The following is a 20,935-nucleotide window of genomic DNA, read 5'->3' as shown; positions in this document are numbered from 1 at the left end:
TGTTACAGTCTCATAGAGGCTCTTGGTGGTTTAGACATGTATAGCCTAAGAAACAGGCCCAAACCAAAATCCTGGATTCTACCAAACCTCTTAAAGAATGTAAGATCATTTTGGCAGTTGAAAAGTTTCACACAGCCCTGTCATTTGAACTTTACAGGCATTTATTGTACACATACATCACAGTTCTGTACACAGCCAAAGCTAGCACTTCCATTAAGGCAACAAACTGAATTAACATTGGACTGCCATTTTACTTGAATTTCCTTGGGTAGTTTAGCTTTTGGATTACGCACTGACAGTCTTTACAGTAACATGAGATTTTTCCTGCCACGTGAGCAGAAGAAAACATATATTAATTAAATGGACAGAAGTTTTGTCTAATGTCAGCTCCAGACTAAAACTGTGAAAACTTCAGAAGTGCCAAGTATTGCATTTTTCATTTCTATAAGAATACAAATCTTAATCTGATCTCTTCCAAGCTCCTCAAAGGACCTGAATACATGCCTTTATGTAGTAATACAATTTATCCCATCACTGAAATCTTCAACTACTCAGATGACCTCACTCAACATAAACACTTATCTGTGAGACAAAAGCAAGATTAAGTTTCCAAAGAAAATTAAAAATTAAAGGACAGTGGGAGCAACCAACATTTGCAGATCTGAGAGATTTGATACCATGTGCGCTTTTGACTATTACAGTGTCTTCTACTTATAATTTGAGAAACCGAACTCCTTTTTCATGTCTCATTTGTTTATTATTTTCACAGCACTATTGCTGGGTGTGCTTGGTGCCTCCCAATAAAGGTATACAGGACAGGGTGAGGGATTCTGTCCTCTGCTACAGCTCTTTTATGCTATGGCAGTGTAAAGCGGCTGTTAAAGCCTCAGATCTGGCCAGGGAAGAATTTCCCCTGGCCCAGGCTTTGCAGAAGGTAACTTTATGCTGGCCTACAAAGATCCTGACACAAGCCTGGGAATAGGGACACACAGCGGGCAGAACAAGCATGTGAGCGATGCAAGGGGACAGATAGCACTGCAGGAATTGTGGGCTGCACTGCCATTCATAGAAAGCTGGAGACAGGCATCTGAAACATAGGGAGCACCCATCACGTTCTCAGAATTATGGTGGTGGCCCAGAATTGGGTATACACAACGTTGGCTTAATGCTACCTTAGCCCACGGTGTCCTGGCCGTTGGGCTGCAAGTTGTGCACTGTGCCTCTGAGATGAGCAGCACAAAGTCGCAAGCAAGATCCCTAAAGAAAGGAGGGAACTAATTAAACAAAAGGGAAGAAAAGAATATGGGACGCAAGGAAGGACAAAGACAGTATCAGTACACATTAACTAAGCAAAGGCTAGAGCACAACATGATGGAGAAAAAACAAACAAAAAACAGCTTTTTTAAACAGATGAAATAGAGGGGGATATTTTCAAAAACTCAAATGGCCATTACGTGCTTAATTCCCATTGAAAGTCAGTAGGAGTTAGAATCATAGAATCATAGAATATCAGGGTTGGAAGGGACCCCTGAAGGTCATCTAGTCCAACCCCCTGCTCGAAGCAGGACCAATTCCCAGTTAAATCATCCCAGCCAGGGCTTTGTCAAGCCTGACCTTAAAAACCTCTAAGGAAGGAGATTCTACCACCTCCCTAGGTAACGCATTCCAGTGTTTCACCACCCTCTTAGTGAAAAAGTTTTTCCTAATATCCAATCTAAACCTCCCCCACTGCAACTTGAGACCATTACACCTCATTCTGTCATCTGCTAACTCCTCGTTCTGTCATCTGCTAAGATGGGCACTTGGGCACTTATCTCCTATTTGTGCTCTGGAAAATGTTCCCACAAATGAATGAGCAGGAGACTTAACCTAGGGGAATTATTCTTTCTTCTTTAACAGGGATGCTTTCAGAATCCTAAGAAGAGAGTATAGATTTTTTTTTTAATATATAGCAATAATTACAACCTAAACAATAGACAAATATGTGATGTATAAATGTTTAACCTGTCATTCCTTGAAATATAGGCTTTGTAACACCTCTACAATATATTTCTTTCTGCCTGAAATGAATATGGAACTCTTATTTCTGCAACTAGGGTACATTTTTATTAAGGGACTTTTTGCGAAGGGAGGGAAAATAGGCATCAAAATGTCAGCTGTAGAAAAAACAGTTGTTAAAAAAGATAACACAATTGTACATTTAATGAGAATTAAATAAAAATTGGCTGTATAACAAAGCCTGCACTTTCTTTCGGCTTCAGCTATCAGTTTGAGACAAATTCCTAGTTCCACTGAAGTCAATATCAAGACTCCCGTTGACTTCAGTGAGATCAGCCTTTGGCCCCTACTGCATGTCTTGAAATATTTTCTTATGATAAACTTTACATTTGCCCTGTATAACTCATTTACAATTGAGTCCATTGAAAACCTATCCTTTCTGAAATAAAATCTATAAGGAAATCCAGAGACACAAGAAAGTGCTTTACAATGGAAAAAGTTAGTTTTAAATTAAAAACTTCTAGTGTCGGAGTTTAATAACTGAATGACATTTTGCGATTATAGCCATTTTGATATTATATACAGTACCACTATTTAAACAGTTTAAAATGTAAAAATAGCAGCTAGTTTGTGATTAATCTGTTTTACATAGATATTAATGTATATATATTTTAAAATTTATAAAAAGCAGACTAATAAATTACTTCTAGCTAAGAGATTTTTTCTTCCTATAAGATGCTACAGAAAAACTCCTAATAAAACTAAAGATAAAAGTTCTATGGTAACTTTGGATTATAAAATATTTACCTAATGTTCTCTCTGTGTAAGAGAATAAACAATCATCAGCATGACAGCAAAATAGGTTCTTCATGGTTACTGCTTCCAAAAGAGCTACATTTTAAAGAACAATAGAGCCTGTGTGGACAGTCTAAACTTCATAACACACCAATCCCTTCCCTATGTATCACAAACATTTCCCAAAAATTGGTTACCCAAGATACAATGTCCAAAAAGTTGTATATATTCTGGAAGGTTTAAGGTACTAAGTCCATCTGGACTAGAATAGATCTGTGTCATCTACAATACTGCTATTCTCTACAGAAACGCAGATAAAAATATTTATAACTTTTATTCTTCTGCTAAATCATTTAAAACCTACAGTTTTTCTGTTAATGCTGGTAAAAAATTATTTCCAGAATGTTTCCATTCATTCGTTCAAGATTTCAATAGTTCTTTGCCAACAATGGTTTTCCCATTCCATTTACAGCTGTATGAAAATTCTCTGCTTCTCTCTTTTCCGATACATTTCTTTAAAACATTTTTGCATGTGTCATTGGGAGTGCAGATGACTTCTCATCCCAGATGAAAGTTGAAAACTCATTAGAACCCCCAGCCCACTATAATATACTCTTTTGTAAATGCAATGGCTCCCAGGCTAGCAAAGTTTGTGTGTATTTTTTATTAATAGTCATTTTTTATTCCATGATATATGAAACAATTATTTCCCCTGAAGGAGGAGGAAGCTGAAATGTCAAGGGCTCTTCTTGGCTCCTCCAAGGCAATAAATTATTAAAGAAATAAGATATTTTTGCTACTTCATTGAGGAAAGACATTTTCTGACCTTTTTGCTACTTTATGGTGATAATGAATTTTCTGCAGAACTCTGAGGTTTTCGGTTACTTTATTAAAATAAGACTATTTGAGGAACAGCATGACCTTGACCTTTGAAGAATTAATGGAATACTGATTCTGAAGGAACCGATCAGGCTCTCTGCTCATTATCCAGACTATAATTTCTTACTGTCATGTTGATAACACATAGCTGTGTGCTATACAATGAAGTCAAACTATTTTACCTTATTTACTTGAACTACAACTCTGGATACTTAGACTCAAATCTCACTATTCATCACTCTTTCATGGTGATTGTAGTTGTTACACCATGCCGTTTTGAATCTAGATGAAAGATTTGGAATAGAAGATTAACAGCACCAGCCTGATCTACTACAGGCTGTGAGTTCTCTGAAGCTTAACTTCAAGGGGCGTGTCAACATATAAAAAACATTCAGTTTTTTTCAAATTATTCTGCTCCCCAAATTTTTTTCCCCATTGATTAGATCTTTGAAAATAGAATAATAAACATAGATGGTGAAGTCCTGGCCCTGCTGATGTCAACAGAAAATCTCCCACGGACTTCAATGGGGCGAGGATTTCACTCAGGGTATTACATTTTACCTGGCACAATTTAAAACACTAGAAAAAAAAACTACAGTTTTTATACATTGAGATATGTATAAAAGTATAAAATGTTACAGTATATACTGGCAATAAAGAGGTGTGTGGTCTAGTGGTATATGCCCAGAACCAGAAGCTAAGAACTCCCATCACAGCTTGGGCATTGTGGTCTTGGGCAAGTTACTTACCCTCTCTACCTCCATTTCCTCATTTCGGAAACAGGGATAACACTCATTTATCTCCCAGGTGAACTGTAAGGGTTAATGTTTATGAACCATTCTGAAGATGCATTACACTATTTAAATGCTTAGTATTATTAAAAGGAAAGATGCTGCTACCCATAAATGACAAATGGTGAAGTGGAACTACAAGGAAAAAAAGAATGGGATCTTGGTGACCACAGGAACGATGGACAACAGAGGTGCTATAACAATTTATATAGCAGCGGTGCTGAGAGCCGTTGAACCACACTACAAATCCTGTATAGGACGGAAACAACTTCAGCCAGGGGGTGCTGCAGTTTCAGCACCTCTGGCGGACAATGGCTCAAACTAAGACGCTAGGGACAGGTAAGGCAATACCTTGTAACAAATGATTGATCATTTAGTTTTGTGGTATTTCGGTAAGAATAGGGCAACACAGGCTAGCTGACAAGCATTTGGTGCATTTTACTTTTCCAAACAAACATCTGTTTGTTTGGAACCAGGAATAATGGTGTCAAGTTGAAGTGGGGGAGGTTTAGGTTGGATGTTAGAAAAAAAAATTTCACTAGGAGGGTGGTGAAGCACCGGAAGGGGTTACCTAGGGAGATGGTGGAATCTCCTTCCTTAGAGGTTTTTAAGGTCAGGCTTGACAAAGCCCTGGCTGGGATGATTTAGTTGGGAATTGGTTCTGCTTTGACCAGGGGGTTGGACTAGATGACCTCCTGAGGTCCCTTCCAACCCTGATATTCTATGTTCTTGGAAGCACAGAGAATGGAACTAGTTTTTTGTTTTTTTATTTATTCTGGATCATTTCCCCATTTCAAACAGTCAACTCAAGCAGCTGATTACACTAAAATAATGGCTTTTGTTCATATTTTGATTCTTTGAAAGGTGGATGCCAAGTATTAATCTGGCATAGAAATTAAGTGTCTTTATCCTAGTCAAAGCATGCAGATTGCTCATCCACACACATACCTGCTGCACACACAAGTGGCTATTGAGTGACTACATTAATAGGGGGTTGTGTCCCCACCCCCACCCCCCATTTATTATTTGCAAAACTCATGATCATCAGGAATAGAACATCCAGAAATCAATCCTGTTCTGTAATGACTCATAGAATCTTCTGTCACCCAGCCATAGTAAGTAAAAACTGGGGCCTAAAGGAGTCTACAATGTCCCTTAATCAAGATGAATTTTTTTGGTATTCGGATAGATATATTATATAATGCTAGAGCCATTCTAATGCAATTCATTATGAATTAATGTCAATGTATACAGTATTACCAGAAATGAAGTGGTTTCTCCTTCATAATAGACTTTATGAGCATTCTACTTCCACCCCTTACCCCCATAGAGCAGACCTAACCTCTTAGTATGCAACCATTTATTTTGGCAATTAATAGTGTAATGTATGAGGTAATGCCTTTTTTCAAATGGCAAGGAGAATAATGTAAATTTTGATTAATTTTGCCCAGAGCGAGTAAGAGCTTGAAGAAAAGTCACAAATGGTTTTATAACTCTGAATTTCCCAGTCTTGGATTTCTGCCTTTAAGCATGTTTTTTCTCCAAAAAAACTGAGTACAATAAGCAGGCCTACAGTTTTATTATGCCTTTGAAGTTTTAGTTTATGGTAAGCCTGGAATTTTAAACGAAGGTGAAAGTTTCTTCAATATAAAAACCCCACCCATCAACATTTCTTTTTTTTTTTTTTTGGATACAAACCCTATCTTTTAAATTCACTGGATGAAAACAAATTTCAAGTTGCTTATCCAAGAAGAGGAGAAAGTGATTCCCTGAAAATAATCTACAAGATTTTGTAAAACTCCGCATTTCAATAATGAATTCGCTAGTCAGATTAAGAGATAATACAGAGGGTACTGACAGATTCCAATTGACAACTCTGAATTAAAGGGTACATTTTCTTCCACTGTGTCATTTAATTCTGATTCTGTGGGATATAGAATTTCAGTGCTTCTTGAAGACAGGCCATCTAGCGATGACTCTGTGGAAAGGAATATGTTTGGTTTAGCAGTTAGGGAAATTTAGACTCAAATACAGTTTGTTTTTAATTCAGCTGAATCACCAAAACTTGATGAAATGCCATAAGGCTGTTTAAAAGAAAGCAGATCTTTCACAAAGAGCGAGCTGACGTCACCCTCCCAGCTGCCAAACCATCAACAATTTGGAAAGCTATTTTTTAAAGGGATGAAGCAAAATTTAAAAATAATGTGTAGGATAGATTTTCTGCAATTTCCTTTCAAGACACAAGTGCTGTTAATTTAAAGAACCTTTAAAGGTATTTTCTGCACCTTATTTGGTCTCTCAATAACATTTATATTACAGAGGAATGTGTACTATTTAAATTCAATATAATATTGCTTCTGCTGTTTGCAATTTTGTTGCGTTATTTAAAAAAATCTCAAGTGAATTTTCAAATGGAACTGTTCTAACTGAAAAAAAGATGTGGAAGGACTAGACATTTTGTTTTAATCTTCTGCTTTTATGTGCTTGTGAAGGACATGGGACTGCTCTGTACTAATTTATGAATACAGTATTGTGACCTAATTATTGGAATGTTTATTGTAGGACTACACAGGGTTAAATCAACAGGGCTGTAGGGAAACAAACAGGAAAATGAAACAATGGCTCGGGATAAGACACCGCTCACAAACACTTGGGGATTGTTACCAAGAAAACTGGCTTGGAGCATGCTGGCTTGACTTCCCAGTGGAGCTCAATGAACTGGTTTGGGCAGCAGGATGCAAGCCTAGGGGAAACTGAGACAAAGGGTCTGCAGCTGGATAAAAGTGATTCGCTCTCAAGGAAAGGCAGGTCAGTTATTTAGGAGAGACAGTAAAGGGAGGCCTGCCTACAGTCTCTGACAAATGATGGCAAGCCTCTAGGTAAGATAGTCTGTATGCAAGCCTATGTATTGTTTTAAAATATTTTTCTCTTATGTTATGCTTTATTCCTACAGTTAACCCTCTTAAATCAAGGTATTGTTTAATGTTTTCTCGTCACTGTGTTTACCACTGGTTATAAGCTCCCCAAGGGAAGAACAGCAGGTGCTGAACCTGTTTGGACCTGCTGGAGTAACCACAGTGGATCCATGGCATACTGTAACCCAAAGACCAGTCTGCATGTGGGAAAATCTCAGGATATCACTCCAGGAGAGGTAAAGGCATAAGGCCTATCACCTGTGGTGGGTGCACTCAGAGAGACCAGACAAGAGGAGGCCCTGTAATCGTGACAGTAGTCAATATTTTGAATCTTTAACTTAGTTTTCTGTTGAACTAATTTGCTGTAAGCAATTGAGTGACAACTATATCAGTAATGTCTGGTGTGTGCATTTCTACTAGAAAAAACTACTATGCTGGTGTAAAAAAAATTGGAGACAAGAGGGCAAAGCTCAGAGACAGTTTTTCTATTTCAGCCAAAAGTCACAAAATGCAGAATCAGAAACATGCACAATAGGAGAACCTCATGAGCTGCATTTTCAGAGATATGTAATATCTGTTTTTGTGTGCATAGAGAGCTATATACCCCACGATCTATTAAAGAAAAAAACCATATACTAAAAGAATTAATACATTACATGCTTAAACACCCAAAAAATCAGGAAATACCAACATTAAGAAAGCATATGTAACCGTAACTCCACCTCTGGTGTGTGCATGCATTACAGTATAGTACATTTTTAAAATTACATCATCACATTTCTCAAATAAATTATGTAGAAAAATTTGCATGACATGTAGCATCGTCTCCAAATAGATACTATTCTTGATGTGCCAGAAAATACTGGTCCCATGCAAGTCAAGTATTCCAAAGACCAAAGAGATGTATGATCACTTAACAATTACACTGACTTTTCAAACTATTAGGAGTTCACAGACTATGGCTGCATGTCTTTAAATCCTAAGAAAAGTAATTGATCTTAAATGACATATCACAATGTGTAGATTCTGCAAAACACTGAGGCCCAGATCCACAAAGGGAGTAAGGCGCCTACATACTTTTGAAGATCTGGACCTAACTGCATGAGTATGGGTTTGCAGGATAAAGCCATAATTAAGAACAGAACAAAGAAAAGAAGACTGGAGGCTGGTGTCACTGAAGGACAGAGCTAAGGTTGTTCAACAGCCTGTCAGAGACCAAGTAGCTGGGTTGGCTTCACTCTATGTAAGGAAAGAATTTGAATTTAATAGTCCCTTGGGGAAAGGGACCAGAAAACACCCCCATTCCCAGCTACCTATAAATTAAGTATAATCAATATAAGGCTCTGACCCCCCCAACTATGCAAGCTTCACTAGCCAGCTCTGAATCAGACCTTTCCTAGCTATCTCCATCCTCCTGAGGGGGCTGTTTTTATACTGTTTCCTGTACCTTAGGTTCCCGTTTGCTAACCTGCTGCACCTGTGCTTGCAGCAGAGCTTGGGTACTCTGGCTCTTCCAGTCAATAGTAACAAAGTAATCACTGACAGTAGCTCTTATATAAGTGTACATATTTGCTCTTTTCCTAATCTTTTGGGTAGAACAGAGAGAAAGCAAAAGAAAGCAAGCCACAGCAATTAACGCATCACATCATGTACATTCACACACTTATATCACACAAAACTAGACCATCCAGAACAGGAAAGAACTAAATCTGTATGCAAAAAATAATTCAAGCAGCCTCTTAAAAATAGAGACTGACCATCCTGTCACCCAGTTTTAAACACTGATCCTTAACATGTTTAGATTAACTCAATCTCATGGATTACTAAAAAAGTAAATCCACTTATTCATGTCTGAACATCAGTGACATCATAGCAGAATTTTCAGAAGCCCTCACAGTCCATCACTAACTTCAAGCACTCAGCAGCTGACCTTCCAGTGATCTGCCACATACCCTCCATCCATCTCCTTACTAGTTGTCCCCTACAACAATGACCCTTCACCATTCCTTCCATAATAACTTTCTCAAGGTGATTTCCAAAGTACACAAGTTTGCATAGGTTAATTTCCAACATCAGGGTCTGCTTCTCTCCAATAATATTTCTAACATCAGCATGAGTCTTCTTTTCCGCCCAGGAAATATGGAAGAGTCTTTGTCGGCACCATACTTCAAAAGCTTCAGTTTTCTTCTTGTCAGCATTAACTTCCCACAGGTTACTAAGGTCTGTTTTTTTCAGATAATTACAACATTCCCATAGCATTTATCATCTCTATTTATAAGTATTCTTAACCTTCACTCCAATTTAATGTAGGGGTTTTTTTGGTCCAGAAACATATATACATTAAACACTCGCACCAGCCCTCCCAATTCTCGTTGAACTCCTGGAAAGTACTGAGGCCAATAAGAAGACATACTTAATCAATATGTATTTTAAACATCTTGTACAAGCATTTTCTATTCTTCAGTGTTCTCTCCCTCATGGTGTACTGAAACAGTTTTCAGCATCTAAAGAGGCCTTGTGAGTGCAAGTTATTTCAGCTAAGGTTCACAATCTTAGTTCAATAATATTTGTTCCATACCAGTAATCTAGTAAGAATGTACATGTTTTATTAACATTTTTTTTTGGCTTCATGCCGCCTCTTTTCCTGGTTAACAATCATAACTGTGGAAGACATGTTGATCATGAGATCTATATTTTCTGCTGGCTGGAAAAAAAGCCAGCCAATTCAACTGTTAAGTACAGATTCTGCTGCCAGAACCCCCAAAATATGTAGTTTATTCCATATTTTGTACATTCACAGTGTAGAACAGAAGACAAAAATCTGTCCCTCAACTTCCTCTCCTTAGCTTTTCTATTTCAATGTCTATACCTTGGGAGCATGGTAAGAAGAATGGATCAGGAAGATGATTTTAGCAGCAGTGTTTTGAATGGACCTAGAGAGGAGCAACATAAATTTCAGGAAGGCCAAACATAAGGTGCCACAGTAATAAAGAAAGGGATGAAGTGGCTAGAAAGGAAAGGAATCTCAGAAGCGTTGTCTCAGCGAAGGCAAGTTCTGAACACAGCATGGATGTACAGTGTGTAGAGAAAGAAAAGGAAATCAAGAATGACACCCCGTTTATGGTCTAGGATGGTCATGTAGTTCAAACTAAATGGAAGGATAAACAAAAATAGATCTTTGACTAGGGTTTTTTATTTCAAATGTGGTATTGGAATGCATCAGGTAAGGTATTCCCAGTAGAGATAAGAAGGTGTTAGTACCGTTATACAAGGCACTGGTGAGACCTCATCTGCTGTGTGCAGTTCTGGTCTCCCATGTTTAAGAAAGATGAATTCAAACTGGAACAGGTAAAGAGAAGGGCTAATAGGATGATCAGAGGAATGGAAAACCTGTCTTATGAAAGGAGATTCAAAGAGCTTGGCTTGTTTAGCCTAACCAAAAGAAGGCTGAGGGGAGATATGGTTGCTCTCTATAAATATATCAGAGGGATAAACACCAGGGACGGAGAGGAATTATTTAAGCTCAGTACCAATGTAGACACAAGAACAAATGGATATAAACTGGCTGTCAGGAAGTTTAGACTTGAAATTAGACAAAGGTTTCTAACCATAAGAGGAGTGAAGTTCTGGAACAGTCTTCCAAGGGGAGCAGTGGGGGCAAAAGACATATCTGGTTTCAAGACTAAGCTTAACAAGTTTATGGAAGGGATACGAGATGATGGGATAGCCTAATTTTGGCAATTAATTGATCTTCAACTATTAGTGGTAGATATGCCCAATAGCCTGTGATGGGATGTTAGATGGGCTGGGATCTGAGTTACTACACAGACTTCTTTGCTGGGTGTCTGGTTGGTGAGTCTTGCCCACATGTTCAGGGTTTAGCTGATCGCCATATTTGGGGTCGGGAAGGAATTTTCCTCCAGGGCAGATTGGCAGAGACCCTGGGGGGGTTTCGCCTTCCTCTGCAGTGTGGGGCACGGGTCACTTGCTGGAGGATTCTCTGCAATTTGAAGTCTTTAAACCATGATTTGAGGACTTCAGTAGCTCAGACATAGGTTAGAGGTTTGTTACAGGAGTGGGTGGGTGAGATTCTGTGGCCTGTGTTGTGCAGGAGGTCAGACTAGACAGTTATAATGATCTCTTCTGACCTTAAAGTCTATGATTCTATGTAGTCAACAGGGTTGGGGAAAGGAGAGAAGATAAAAAGGTCAGCTTTTGCCATGGTAAGTTTAGGTTTATTCTAAGGGTATGTCTTCACTACCCACCAGATCGGGGGGGCAGCGATCGGTCCAGTGGGGATAGATTTATCGCATCTAGTCTAGACGTGATAAATCGATCCCTGAATGCTTTCCCATCAACTCCTGTACGCCAGCGCTGGGAGAGGTACAGGCAGAGTCGATGGGGGAGTGGCAGCAGTCGACTCACCGCAGTGAAGACACCACGGTAAGTCGATCTAAGTATGTTGACTTCAGCTACATTATTCACGTAGCTGAAGTTGCGTAACTTAGATTGATTCCCCCCACCCACCCCAAAAGTGTAGACCACGGCTTAGTCTTGTGCACCGCCACCCTTTACTGACATTATGTATTCAAAACATAGCTGTCAAAATCAGTGTTCTGGCCTATCCTTCCAACCATGTCACCCCTTTTTGGAAAATGAAAAAGAAAGGAAACTTAAGGAGAGATGTACACATCTCAGTCTAAATATATTTATGTTTATTAACACAGACTTATAAAAACTCAATATATATAATTTTATGACATTACGGGAGAATGTTACTACATTATCACTGTCAAAACTAGAACCACTAAGCAGATAATGAACTTGTCTTGCAAAGCACACGGCTCCTTCAATTTGCAATTAAGTTAAGAGAAGTTGTGGGCGTTCAGTACCATGTAAAAAATTAAACCAAATATGACTAGGCCCGATCCTTGTCACCAAGGCTGCTTAAGGCTGTAACATAAATTAATATGCCCCGTTGTATCAGACAAAAATGTTTCTCATGCATTAGCTGAAGAAATGATGATCTGCAGCAGAAAGGTTTTGACACCTATAAGGCACCTGAGAAAACACTTATAATACTTACCAATACTGATAAGATCTAGCAGCTGTATAGCTACTTACTCTAAACAACCCTTTTGAGAATTAAAATTTAAATTAGGGAAAAAGCTGAAGGGTTACATACAGTATTTAAGGCTTAGTCCTGTCTTTTCCTGTACATACGTGCAATTGGTGCTGGATGGCAAAACGGGTGGTGTAATCTGACTTGCGAAGGTGATGGGCATTGAGGGGAAAAAAAATAGAGAAGCCACAGATAGTAAATAAGGGCATCTGGGTAAGTATTTATGTGTTGAGATTTCTTTTTAATGTGCCTGAAGCACAAGACATACAAAATTTCAAATTGGCTCAATAGCCATTTTAATGATCATTCACGTCTCACCAACCAATACAATAGCTCCCCTTAATTTACCACCGCAGAGAGATCCTGAATAAATACGACAGGCCTTGCAATTAGCATTAAACCTCAGCCGTCCCAGGCACTGTCGAACCAATGTGGAGAGTGAGTTCCTGAGCCTAGGACTCTACACTGAAAGCTTCTTGCCTCCAGATTTATATCTGGAATCTGTTAGGTTGGGCACCTCAGCTGAGTTCAACCACTGCAGTACCACACAAGGAGAGAGATACTCTCTAAAGTATGCCTCTGTAACAACATACCAGGGCACAACAACCTACAAGGACTGCCTGCAGGGCTGTAACAGCCTACAGAGCATTCCATAGAGGGAAACTGGCATGGCCAAACCTTAATCCGACCAATATGTATGCTATCATCACAGCAGGGAGCAGTGACCAGCCAAGATGAGATCATGTGCTCCTGCTTAGAGGAGAAGCAGCACAGAGCCAGATGTACATTGTAGCAGTCTATCCTAAGCCATTCCCATCCACCTACTACAGGATGACTTGTGCCAGGCTCACAGGTTACATGCCACTGTCTCCACTGCACTGGCTTTCTTCAGTCAGTGTTTAGCTCTTAAATGTATTACTATATATCTTAATTTAACACAAAAACTTCAAAATCTCTGGAAGAGTCATTTTCCAATGAAAATCTCCATGAGCAATCCCCATTTTAAAGAGCTCCTTGTCCTTACCAAATGCTGAATTATAAAAGAGAAAGCATTTAGAGAGCAGCATGACTTGCTAACAATGGCTCCAACTCATGTTAATATGGCACAAAAGCAGCCACAAGGCTTGGAACGTCAGCCTATACAAACTAAAGTTTTCCCCTTGCAAGGTCAATAATACAATCTTCTTATAGATAGAAGAACACAGGACATGCGGATGTTAGGAGACAACTCCTAATCTTGAGTGCAAGAGGCACTTTGGTCCTACTGTGCACCTGAGGCACATGGTTTTCTCTCAACAACCCCACAGCCTGCAGTACATTAGTCTTTGCATAGAAGTGCTTCAGAACACTGGGAAATGAAGAGCACAGTCCGGCAATGATTTAGGGTGTAGTTAACAGTACACTAAAGTTGCGATTATTGCAACTCCATTTTAAGGCAGTGACTTATTTGCAAGTGGAAGGCATCCTAAGTATCTCCTTTCTTCACCTACAAAAGGGTAAACTTTTCTTAAGGGAAAAAAAGCACGCATTGGACAGATATCAAACTATGTGTCTATATAATATGACTAGCAACGAATCGCATACTCACATGGAGAAGTGTCCACAAACATAGGATCTATGTTATGAAGCAGCTCCTTTCTCGGAGAAGGGCTTCCTTCACTAGAACAGAGTTCATTGGGAAACATTAATTTCCTTCTAGAGCCCACTACAAATCTGCATGTGCTATTTTAATACTTCCTTTTGTTATATGTATAGGAAACAATTGTGTCCATTAACTATTATGAACTTTTAATTTGAAGATCACCTATTGATCCAGTAGCTATAATATTTTAGCCCAATCCTACAACTCCACACCCAGGTGAGCAGTCCCAATGAAGTCAGTGGGGGCTACTCATGTGCATAAGGGAGGCAGGATTGGACCTCTACATATTAAGCAAACATTACACTGAAAAACACCAACGTTCCTTAAAAGGTCCACGGTCTATAAAAAGCATCATGCAAGCCAGTTAGAAGTCATTTGTTTTCATGATGGAAATTAAAATAAAAACATTCATTCAAACCACAAAAATTTTAATGATATAATAGTGAACTTCAAAGAGAACCATTCAGATAATATCTAGATTTTATTTTATTTTAAGCAACAGCATATAAGACAAGTAAAAATCTCTAACCTGAAACATTTATCCTCTAGAATACAAAACACAGGTAAGATAACACTCAGTGGAAATCTTAAAGGAAGATGTTAAAACCATATAAAATTTTATTTTGGGAGGAAATATTTTATAATTCAATATCAATAATACCTAATTATAGAATTAATATTTCCCCTCTTGATATCATCTTTGGAAGCCAAACATTCTGAGTAACAGTGAAATTATAAATTACTGGTGGGACTGATTCAGAAAGTAAAGGGTATTTATTTGTATTACTTAAATCACACAGCACTTTTCAGCTAATATACAACCAGAGTCCAATGCCAAAAATTCAGTGTGAAAAAACTGCCATATAGGAAAGTTTCCGCCACAATGCATTAAAAATGTTAGAGTTTTTAATTTCTCGTTAGCATCACAAGCTGCATGCCAGACTGAGCCTTATGTAACAGGTTTGCATTTTAGGTCCTTCATTAGATTCTGAACTGATTCTGGATGCTCAGGTTGCAGCTGTGGCTAACAGTGCTTTTCTCCATCTGTTCCTGGCAAGAAGAGAGAGACCTCTCCTTTCAGGTGCAGCCCTCATTACACTTATCCACACCTTTCTCACCTTGAAACTGGATTCGTTTGAATATGCGCTACATACGGACACAATTTGAAGACTATCCAGAAACTGCAATTAGGCCAGACTGCAGCTCTTAAATGCCCACTTGTTAAATGATGTGTTAAACAGAGTGAGAGGCTCTTAAACCAGTGCTCTGTAATACGTACCAGCTGCCAGTAAATTTATGGGGTGGAGCTTAAGGTGTTGGGATTTACCTATAAAGCTCTGAGTGGTTTAGGATCTTATTGTCTGTAAGTCTGCCTTCCTTCCTGTACAATAGCTCCACTGCTATAATGAATAACAGTGCTTGAGCTAGATAGCCCCTGGCTTAAAAGGCAGGCAACTGCTTACAGGCCATTTTCTACAAAGGGTTCCACTCACCACCTTTTGGCCCAACAAAGCTTAAAATTGTTATTCTTCCAGCCACCCTACTAAGCCCATCTGTTTTACCTTTTGGCCATTTGGGAAGGGGGTGGGTTGATAGATTCTAGAGATGAAAGTCCAGAGGGGATCATTCAGTCTGACCTCCTGATGACACATTGTATAATTTTGGTGGCTCTTTTGCACTCCCTCCCATTTTTCAACATCCTTTTTAATATGTGGACACCAGAACTGTACGAAGTATTCCAGTCTCATTCTCAGCACTGCTATATGCAGAGGTAATATCACCTCCCTACTCCGACTCACTACTCCCCATTTATACATCAGTGGATTGCATTAGCCCTTTATTCCATAGCATCACACTGAGAACTTTCCTTGAACCGACTATCCACAACGACGCCTAAATTAATTTTCATAGTCATTATTCTCCAGGATATAGTCCCCATGTTGTAAATATGGCATGCACTTCTTCTTCCTTGATGTATAAAACTTTTCATTTAGCTGTATTAAAAACACATTTTGTTTGACGGGGCACAGGTTACCAAGCAATCCAGATTGCGTTGTATGACTGCCCTGTCTTCATTATTAACTACGATTCTATTAACCTTTGTATCATGTGCAAATTTTAGTAGCAGTGACTTTAAATTTACTTTCAGATAGTTGATGAAAATGTTTAATAGTGTTGGGGCTAGAACCAATCCTTGCCAAACCCCACAAGAAACGCCATAGTTCCATGATGATTCCCCATTGACAACTGCTTATTTGAGATCTGTCAGTTAACTAGTTCTTAATCCATTTAACCTATGCTCTATTGTTTTGCATAGTGCTAATTTTTAAAATTAGAATATTTTGTAGTCCTAAGTCAACTGCCTTACAAAAATCTAATTATATTACATCTACCTTTATCAGCCAAATGAATAATCTCGTCAAAGAATGAAAGCAGGTTTGTTTGACAAGACCTGTTTTTCATAAAATCATGCTAATTGGAATGAATTATATTCCTATCCTTTAATTCTTTATTAATTGAATTCAGTGTCAGCTTTTCCATGATTTTGCCCAGGACTGATGTCAGGCTCACAGGCCTGTAGTTACAGGATCATCCTGTTTATCCTTTTTAAAATATTAGCACAACATTTGTATACTTCCCATTTTCTGGAATTTCCCTGGTATTCAAGGGATATCAAAAATTAACATCAGTATGTCAGAGATCTCCAAAGACAATTATTTTAGGACTCTTTGGGGCAAGTTATCATGGCCTGTTGATTTAAAATTTTTTATCCCTAGTAGATGTCTGACATGCTCCTAAGTTACTAATGGACTACTAGAAGATACTTCTTCATACCCATATGATACATCATCCTGGTACTTCCCAAATACAGAAGTATTTATTGAACACTTCTGCCCTTTCTGTATCATTAACAATTTTACCATCTCGATCTAGAAATTAACCTATACCATTGCTTGGATTTCTTTTTTTTCTAATATACTTCAACTCATTATTCTTAACCAGGCCAGCCACGGATTTTTCCTGATGTCCTTAGCTTCTCTTTATCAGTTTTCTACACTTCATAACTTTTGATTCATATCAATTGCTACTTATTTTCCCCTTTTCCCAATTGTTATATATTGCTTTTTTAATATCTAATTGATGCCCTCACTTTGCCACTGAACCAAGATGAGTTTTTAGCCATTTTCTTTAGCATCCTTCTTGACTGTGGAATTGTGGCTATTAGAACATCTAATAAATTATTCTTAAAGAACTCCCAATTTTCATTCATATTTTTCTATCTAATTTTTTTCTCCCACTGAATTTTGCTCAGAATTTTCCTTAGTTTTGGGAAATTAGCCTTTTTGAAGCACTACAACTACATATTACTAGTTGGGACAGTTCTCTGTCCACACTGAATATAATCAAATCATGATCACTTGTCTGTAGGCAACCACCAACTTCCAGTTCAGCCTTTATCAGTCACAATAAGGTGCTAAAATAGACTTACCCTCATGTTGGTTGCAATACCTTTTGTGTCAGGTAATTATCTGTAACTTTTAGAAACTGATGGTGTTTTACTACTGCATAAATCTTCCAGAATATGTTTCCCAAACTGAAGATCCCCAGCACAACACAGATCCCCTCCCCCACCTCCCACATTACCGACAAGTGTTTAAGGAGTGACTCCTGTTCTCTAGTTTGATTTGGTGGTCTGTATCAGACCCCCATCAGCGAAGCCTCTTGGGCTTTATTAGTTAGCACATGTATCCAGGTGCATTTAAAACCCTGTGCTTCTGATTTATCATATCTAAAACAAGTAAGGGTGTCTTTAATGTGGATTGCCTCCTCCTCACCTCTTTAACCAACTCTACCCTTCCTGAACAGATTATAATCAGAGACTTTAAACACTCCAATCATGCGAATCATCCCACCAGGTTAGATTCAAGGTAGTTGGGATTGGGATTATTAATGCTCCTGTGGTGGGCCAGTTTCATGGTCTGTTGTATGTTATTCAGTGGCTTTTAATTTTGTATATTTAATGCATAAAAACCTAAGATTTCATTAGACAGACTGATGAATGGAAGGCATTGAAGGTCAGAATCAAGCCTAGAACAGCCTGAAATCTCTTTCATACTGTTTCTTCTGCACAACTGGGGGAGGCGTGCAGCTTAGGGTAGAAGACTGGAAGGTGTATACTTTGGTTGAGGTGGAAGGAGGAAGCCACTTTGGGCAGGAACTTGGGGTGAAGACGTAAGCACAAAGACACAGTCTCCAAGATGGTAAATGGTGGATCTGCCATCATGGCTGCCAGTTCACTTACACACCGTGTGGAGGTGATGCCCACCAAAAAGATCACCCTTCATGGAAAGATGGGCAAAGGAGCAGGTGGCAAGGGGGCTGAAGGATGGCTTGGTGAGTGCAGAGAGGACCAGATTCAGATCCCAAGAGGGGGTAAGCCTCCGTACAGAGAGAAAGGCACTGAGAAGGCTGTGGAGGAAGCAGGAGGTCTTTGGATGGGTGAAGATGGAGAAACCATCCACAGGAGGAAGAGAGGCACTGAGCGCCAGGTGGATGCAGATGGAGGAGTGGGCAAGGCCCGATTGGCAGAGATGACAGAGGTAGTCTAGAAGGACAGGAATGGAGATGGAGTTTGGAGAGATGTGATGGTGGTGCGCCACCATAGTAAAGCGGCGCCACTTAGCTTGATAACAGTGGATTGGAGTCTGCTATGAGTGATCATGTCTTGGATAGGGGTGGAACAAGCCTGGTCTACACACGAGCCCCATCCAAATACCAGGCCATGAGATGGAGAGGGCTCGGGTTAGGGTTCTGCAGCCAGCCACACGCCTGCGTTAGGAGGTCCGGGAGGGCCAGAAGAGGAATCGGGGGGTGAGCGGAGAGGTGGAGAAGGTTGGTGTACCAATACTGGCAAGGCCAGAAGGTAGCTACAAGGATAACCATCACTCGGTCCTTCCACACTCTGCGCAGGATCTGGGGAAGGAGGGGAATGGGTGGGAAGGCGTAGTGGATATCCGAGGTCCAGGGAATGAGAATGGTATCGCCCTGTGACCCTGAGCCCAGGGCTCCCCAGGAGCAGAAGAGAGGAAGCTTGCAGTTCTCCGACGTCATGAAGACGTCCCAGTGAGGCGTGCCCCACCAATGAAAGATGGACCGGAGAGTGGGGTTGTGGAGTTCCCACTCATGGTTGGCGTGGAAGGACTGGCTGAGCCGGTCCAGCAGGAAGTTGCTGCTGCCCAGGAGTTGTACAGTGTGCAGGGTGACTGCGTGCTGGAAGCCCCAATACCAAAAAGGTGGATGGCCTCTGTGAAGCAGGAAGGAGACCTAGCCCCGCCCTGTCTGTTGATATACATAATTGCCGTCATGTTGTCGGACAGCAGTTGAACATGGTGGGAACGGAGGAAGGGCAGGAAGGCCTGGCAGGACAGTCAATTGCTCATAGTTCCAGGATGTTGATGTGCATCCACACAACCACTAGTGACCAAAGATCCTGGGCCGTGTGGCCGTCGAGGTTGGCGCCCCAGCCCACGAGTGAGGCATCCATGGTGAGAGTGGTGCTGGGCATGGGGGACATGAATGGAATGCCTGGTAGAACCACGGATGGGATTCACCACCAGGTGAGGGAAGCCAAAACAGTGGGAAGGATGATGACCTGCTTGTTCAGGTGGTCTGACTGCGGATTGCAGACGGAGTGGAGCCACAGCTGAACGCAACACATATGGAGGCAGACATACGGCGTGACCGTGTTACATGCCACCATATGGCCCAGGAAGGAGAGGCACTGACAGACACACATTTGCAGATAGCGTCAGAGCACAGTGATAAGAGAAGTGAGGGCGGCACAGCAGTCCATGGGAAGAAAGGTGCAGGCTGCCACAGAGTCTAGGCGTGCCCCTATGAAGGTGAGTGTGCAGATAGGGACGAGGATCGACTTTTCCTCATTGATGCTGATCCACAAGCTGACAAGGAGGGTGTGGAGGGTTTGAATGGTGGCAAGGAGAAAGGAGCAAGAGGGCTCCACAAGTGGCCAGTCATCCAGGTAGGGGAAGAGGGAATGGTCCAGGTCGTGCATATAAGCTGTCACGACCGCAAAGATCTTCATGAAGACATTAGGGAGAGGTAACACTGAGTTTAGAGGTGGTCCCCGTCGGGAGCTGCCCTTATGCCTGTGCCCATATTTCTTGTGCATACAGTGGGGCTTCGGTGATGCCGCTGGTGCTGCATGGGAGAGGCCCATTGAAGTGCTCACCACCAGTGATGGGCACCATTCTGTGGATCTGTTGGAACCAGGTCTGGTTGCGCATGTGAGCGCACCTTCTCCTCCTCCAGATATTTGCAGAGGGGAAGTTCACGAGCTGCTTGAGTCCGGGATGGAAATGAGTGGCAGATGGAGCAATGAGACATGATGTGGGCTTCACCAAGACAGTAAAAGCAACAAGTGTGTTCACTGCTCACTGAAAAGGAGTGAGGTTCTGAGGCACAGTTCTTGAAGCTGGCTTGTTGGGGCATAGTCTCCAGGCCGGGGAGAAAGAAACCCCCCGAAGGGGAGAAGTCCAAGGAAAACTAATTACTAAAAACTAATGGACATCTATCTAACTATACACAGCAAAAATGAAGAGCAGTTTTCTTAGTGAGCTAAGAGCACTAAGGGGTTCCGACTCTGGCCATGCAGCAGTAAGAGAGAACTGGAGCGGCCTTGACCCACATAGCATCTTAAAGCCTCAGACGCGCCATGCTGTTGATGCACGTGTGGGTCAACGGATACTACTATGCACAGTTCAAGTGTATCTGT

The 20,935-nt window shown here is 40.5% G+C and overlaps 1 protein-coding gene across 3 annotated transcripts in view; it reads right to left on the bottom strand.

Annotated features, from left to right (window-relative positions):
* Nucleotides 1–20,935, bottom strand: part of ARSB (arylsulfatase B) — a 102,919-nt gene that overhangs the window by 17,462 nt on the left and 64,522 nt on the right. For all 3 annotated transcript variants that reach the window (XM_077816991.1, XM_077816992.1, XM_077816993.1), the window contains exon 6: nucleotides 14,089–14,159. In XM_077816991.1, coding sequence (XP_077673117.1) covers nucleotides 14,089–14,159 — 71 coding nt within the window. The remainder of the gene's footprint in view (nucleotides 1–14,088; nucleotides 14,160–20,935) is intronic.

Source organism: Eretmochelys imbricata, chromosome 5, assembly GCF_965152235.1.
Source record: "Eretmochelys imbricata isolate rEreImb1 chromosome 5, rEreImb1.hap1, whole genome shotgun sequence".
Taxonomy (NCBI): domain Eukaryota; kingdom Metazoa; phylum Chordata; order Testudines; family Cheloniidae; genus Eretmochelys; species Eretmochelys imbricata.
Note: the sequence above shows the minus strand (reverse complement) of the source record. Positions and strands in the feature narration are given on the sequence as shown.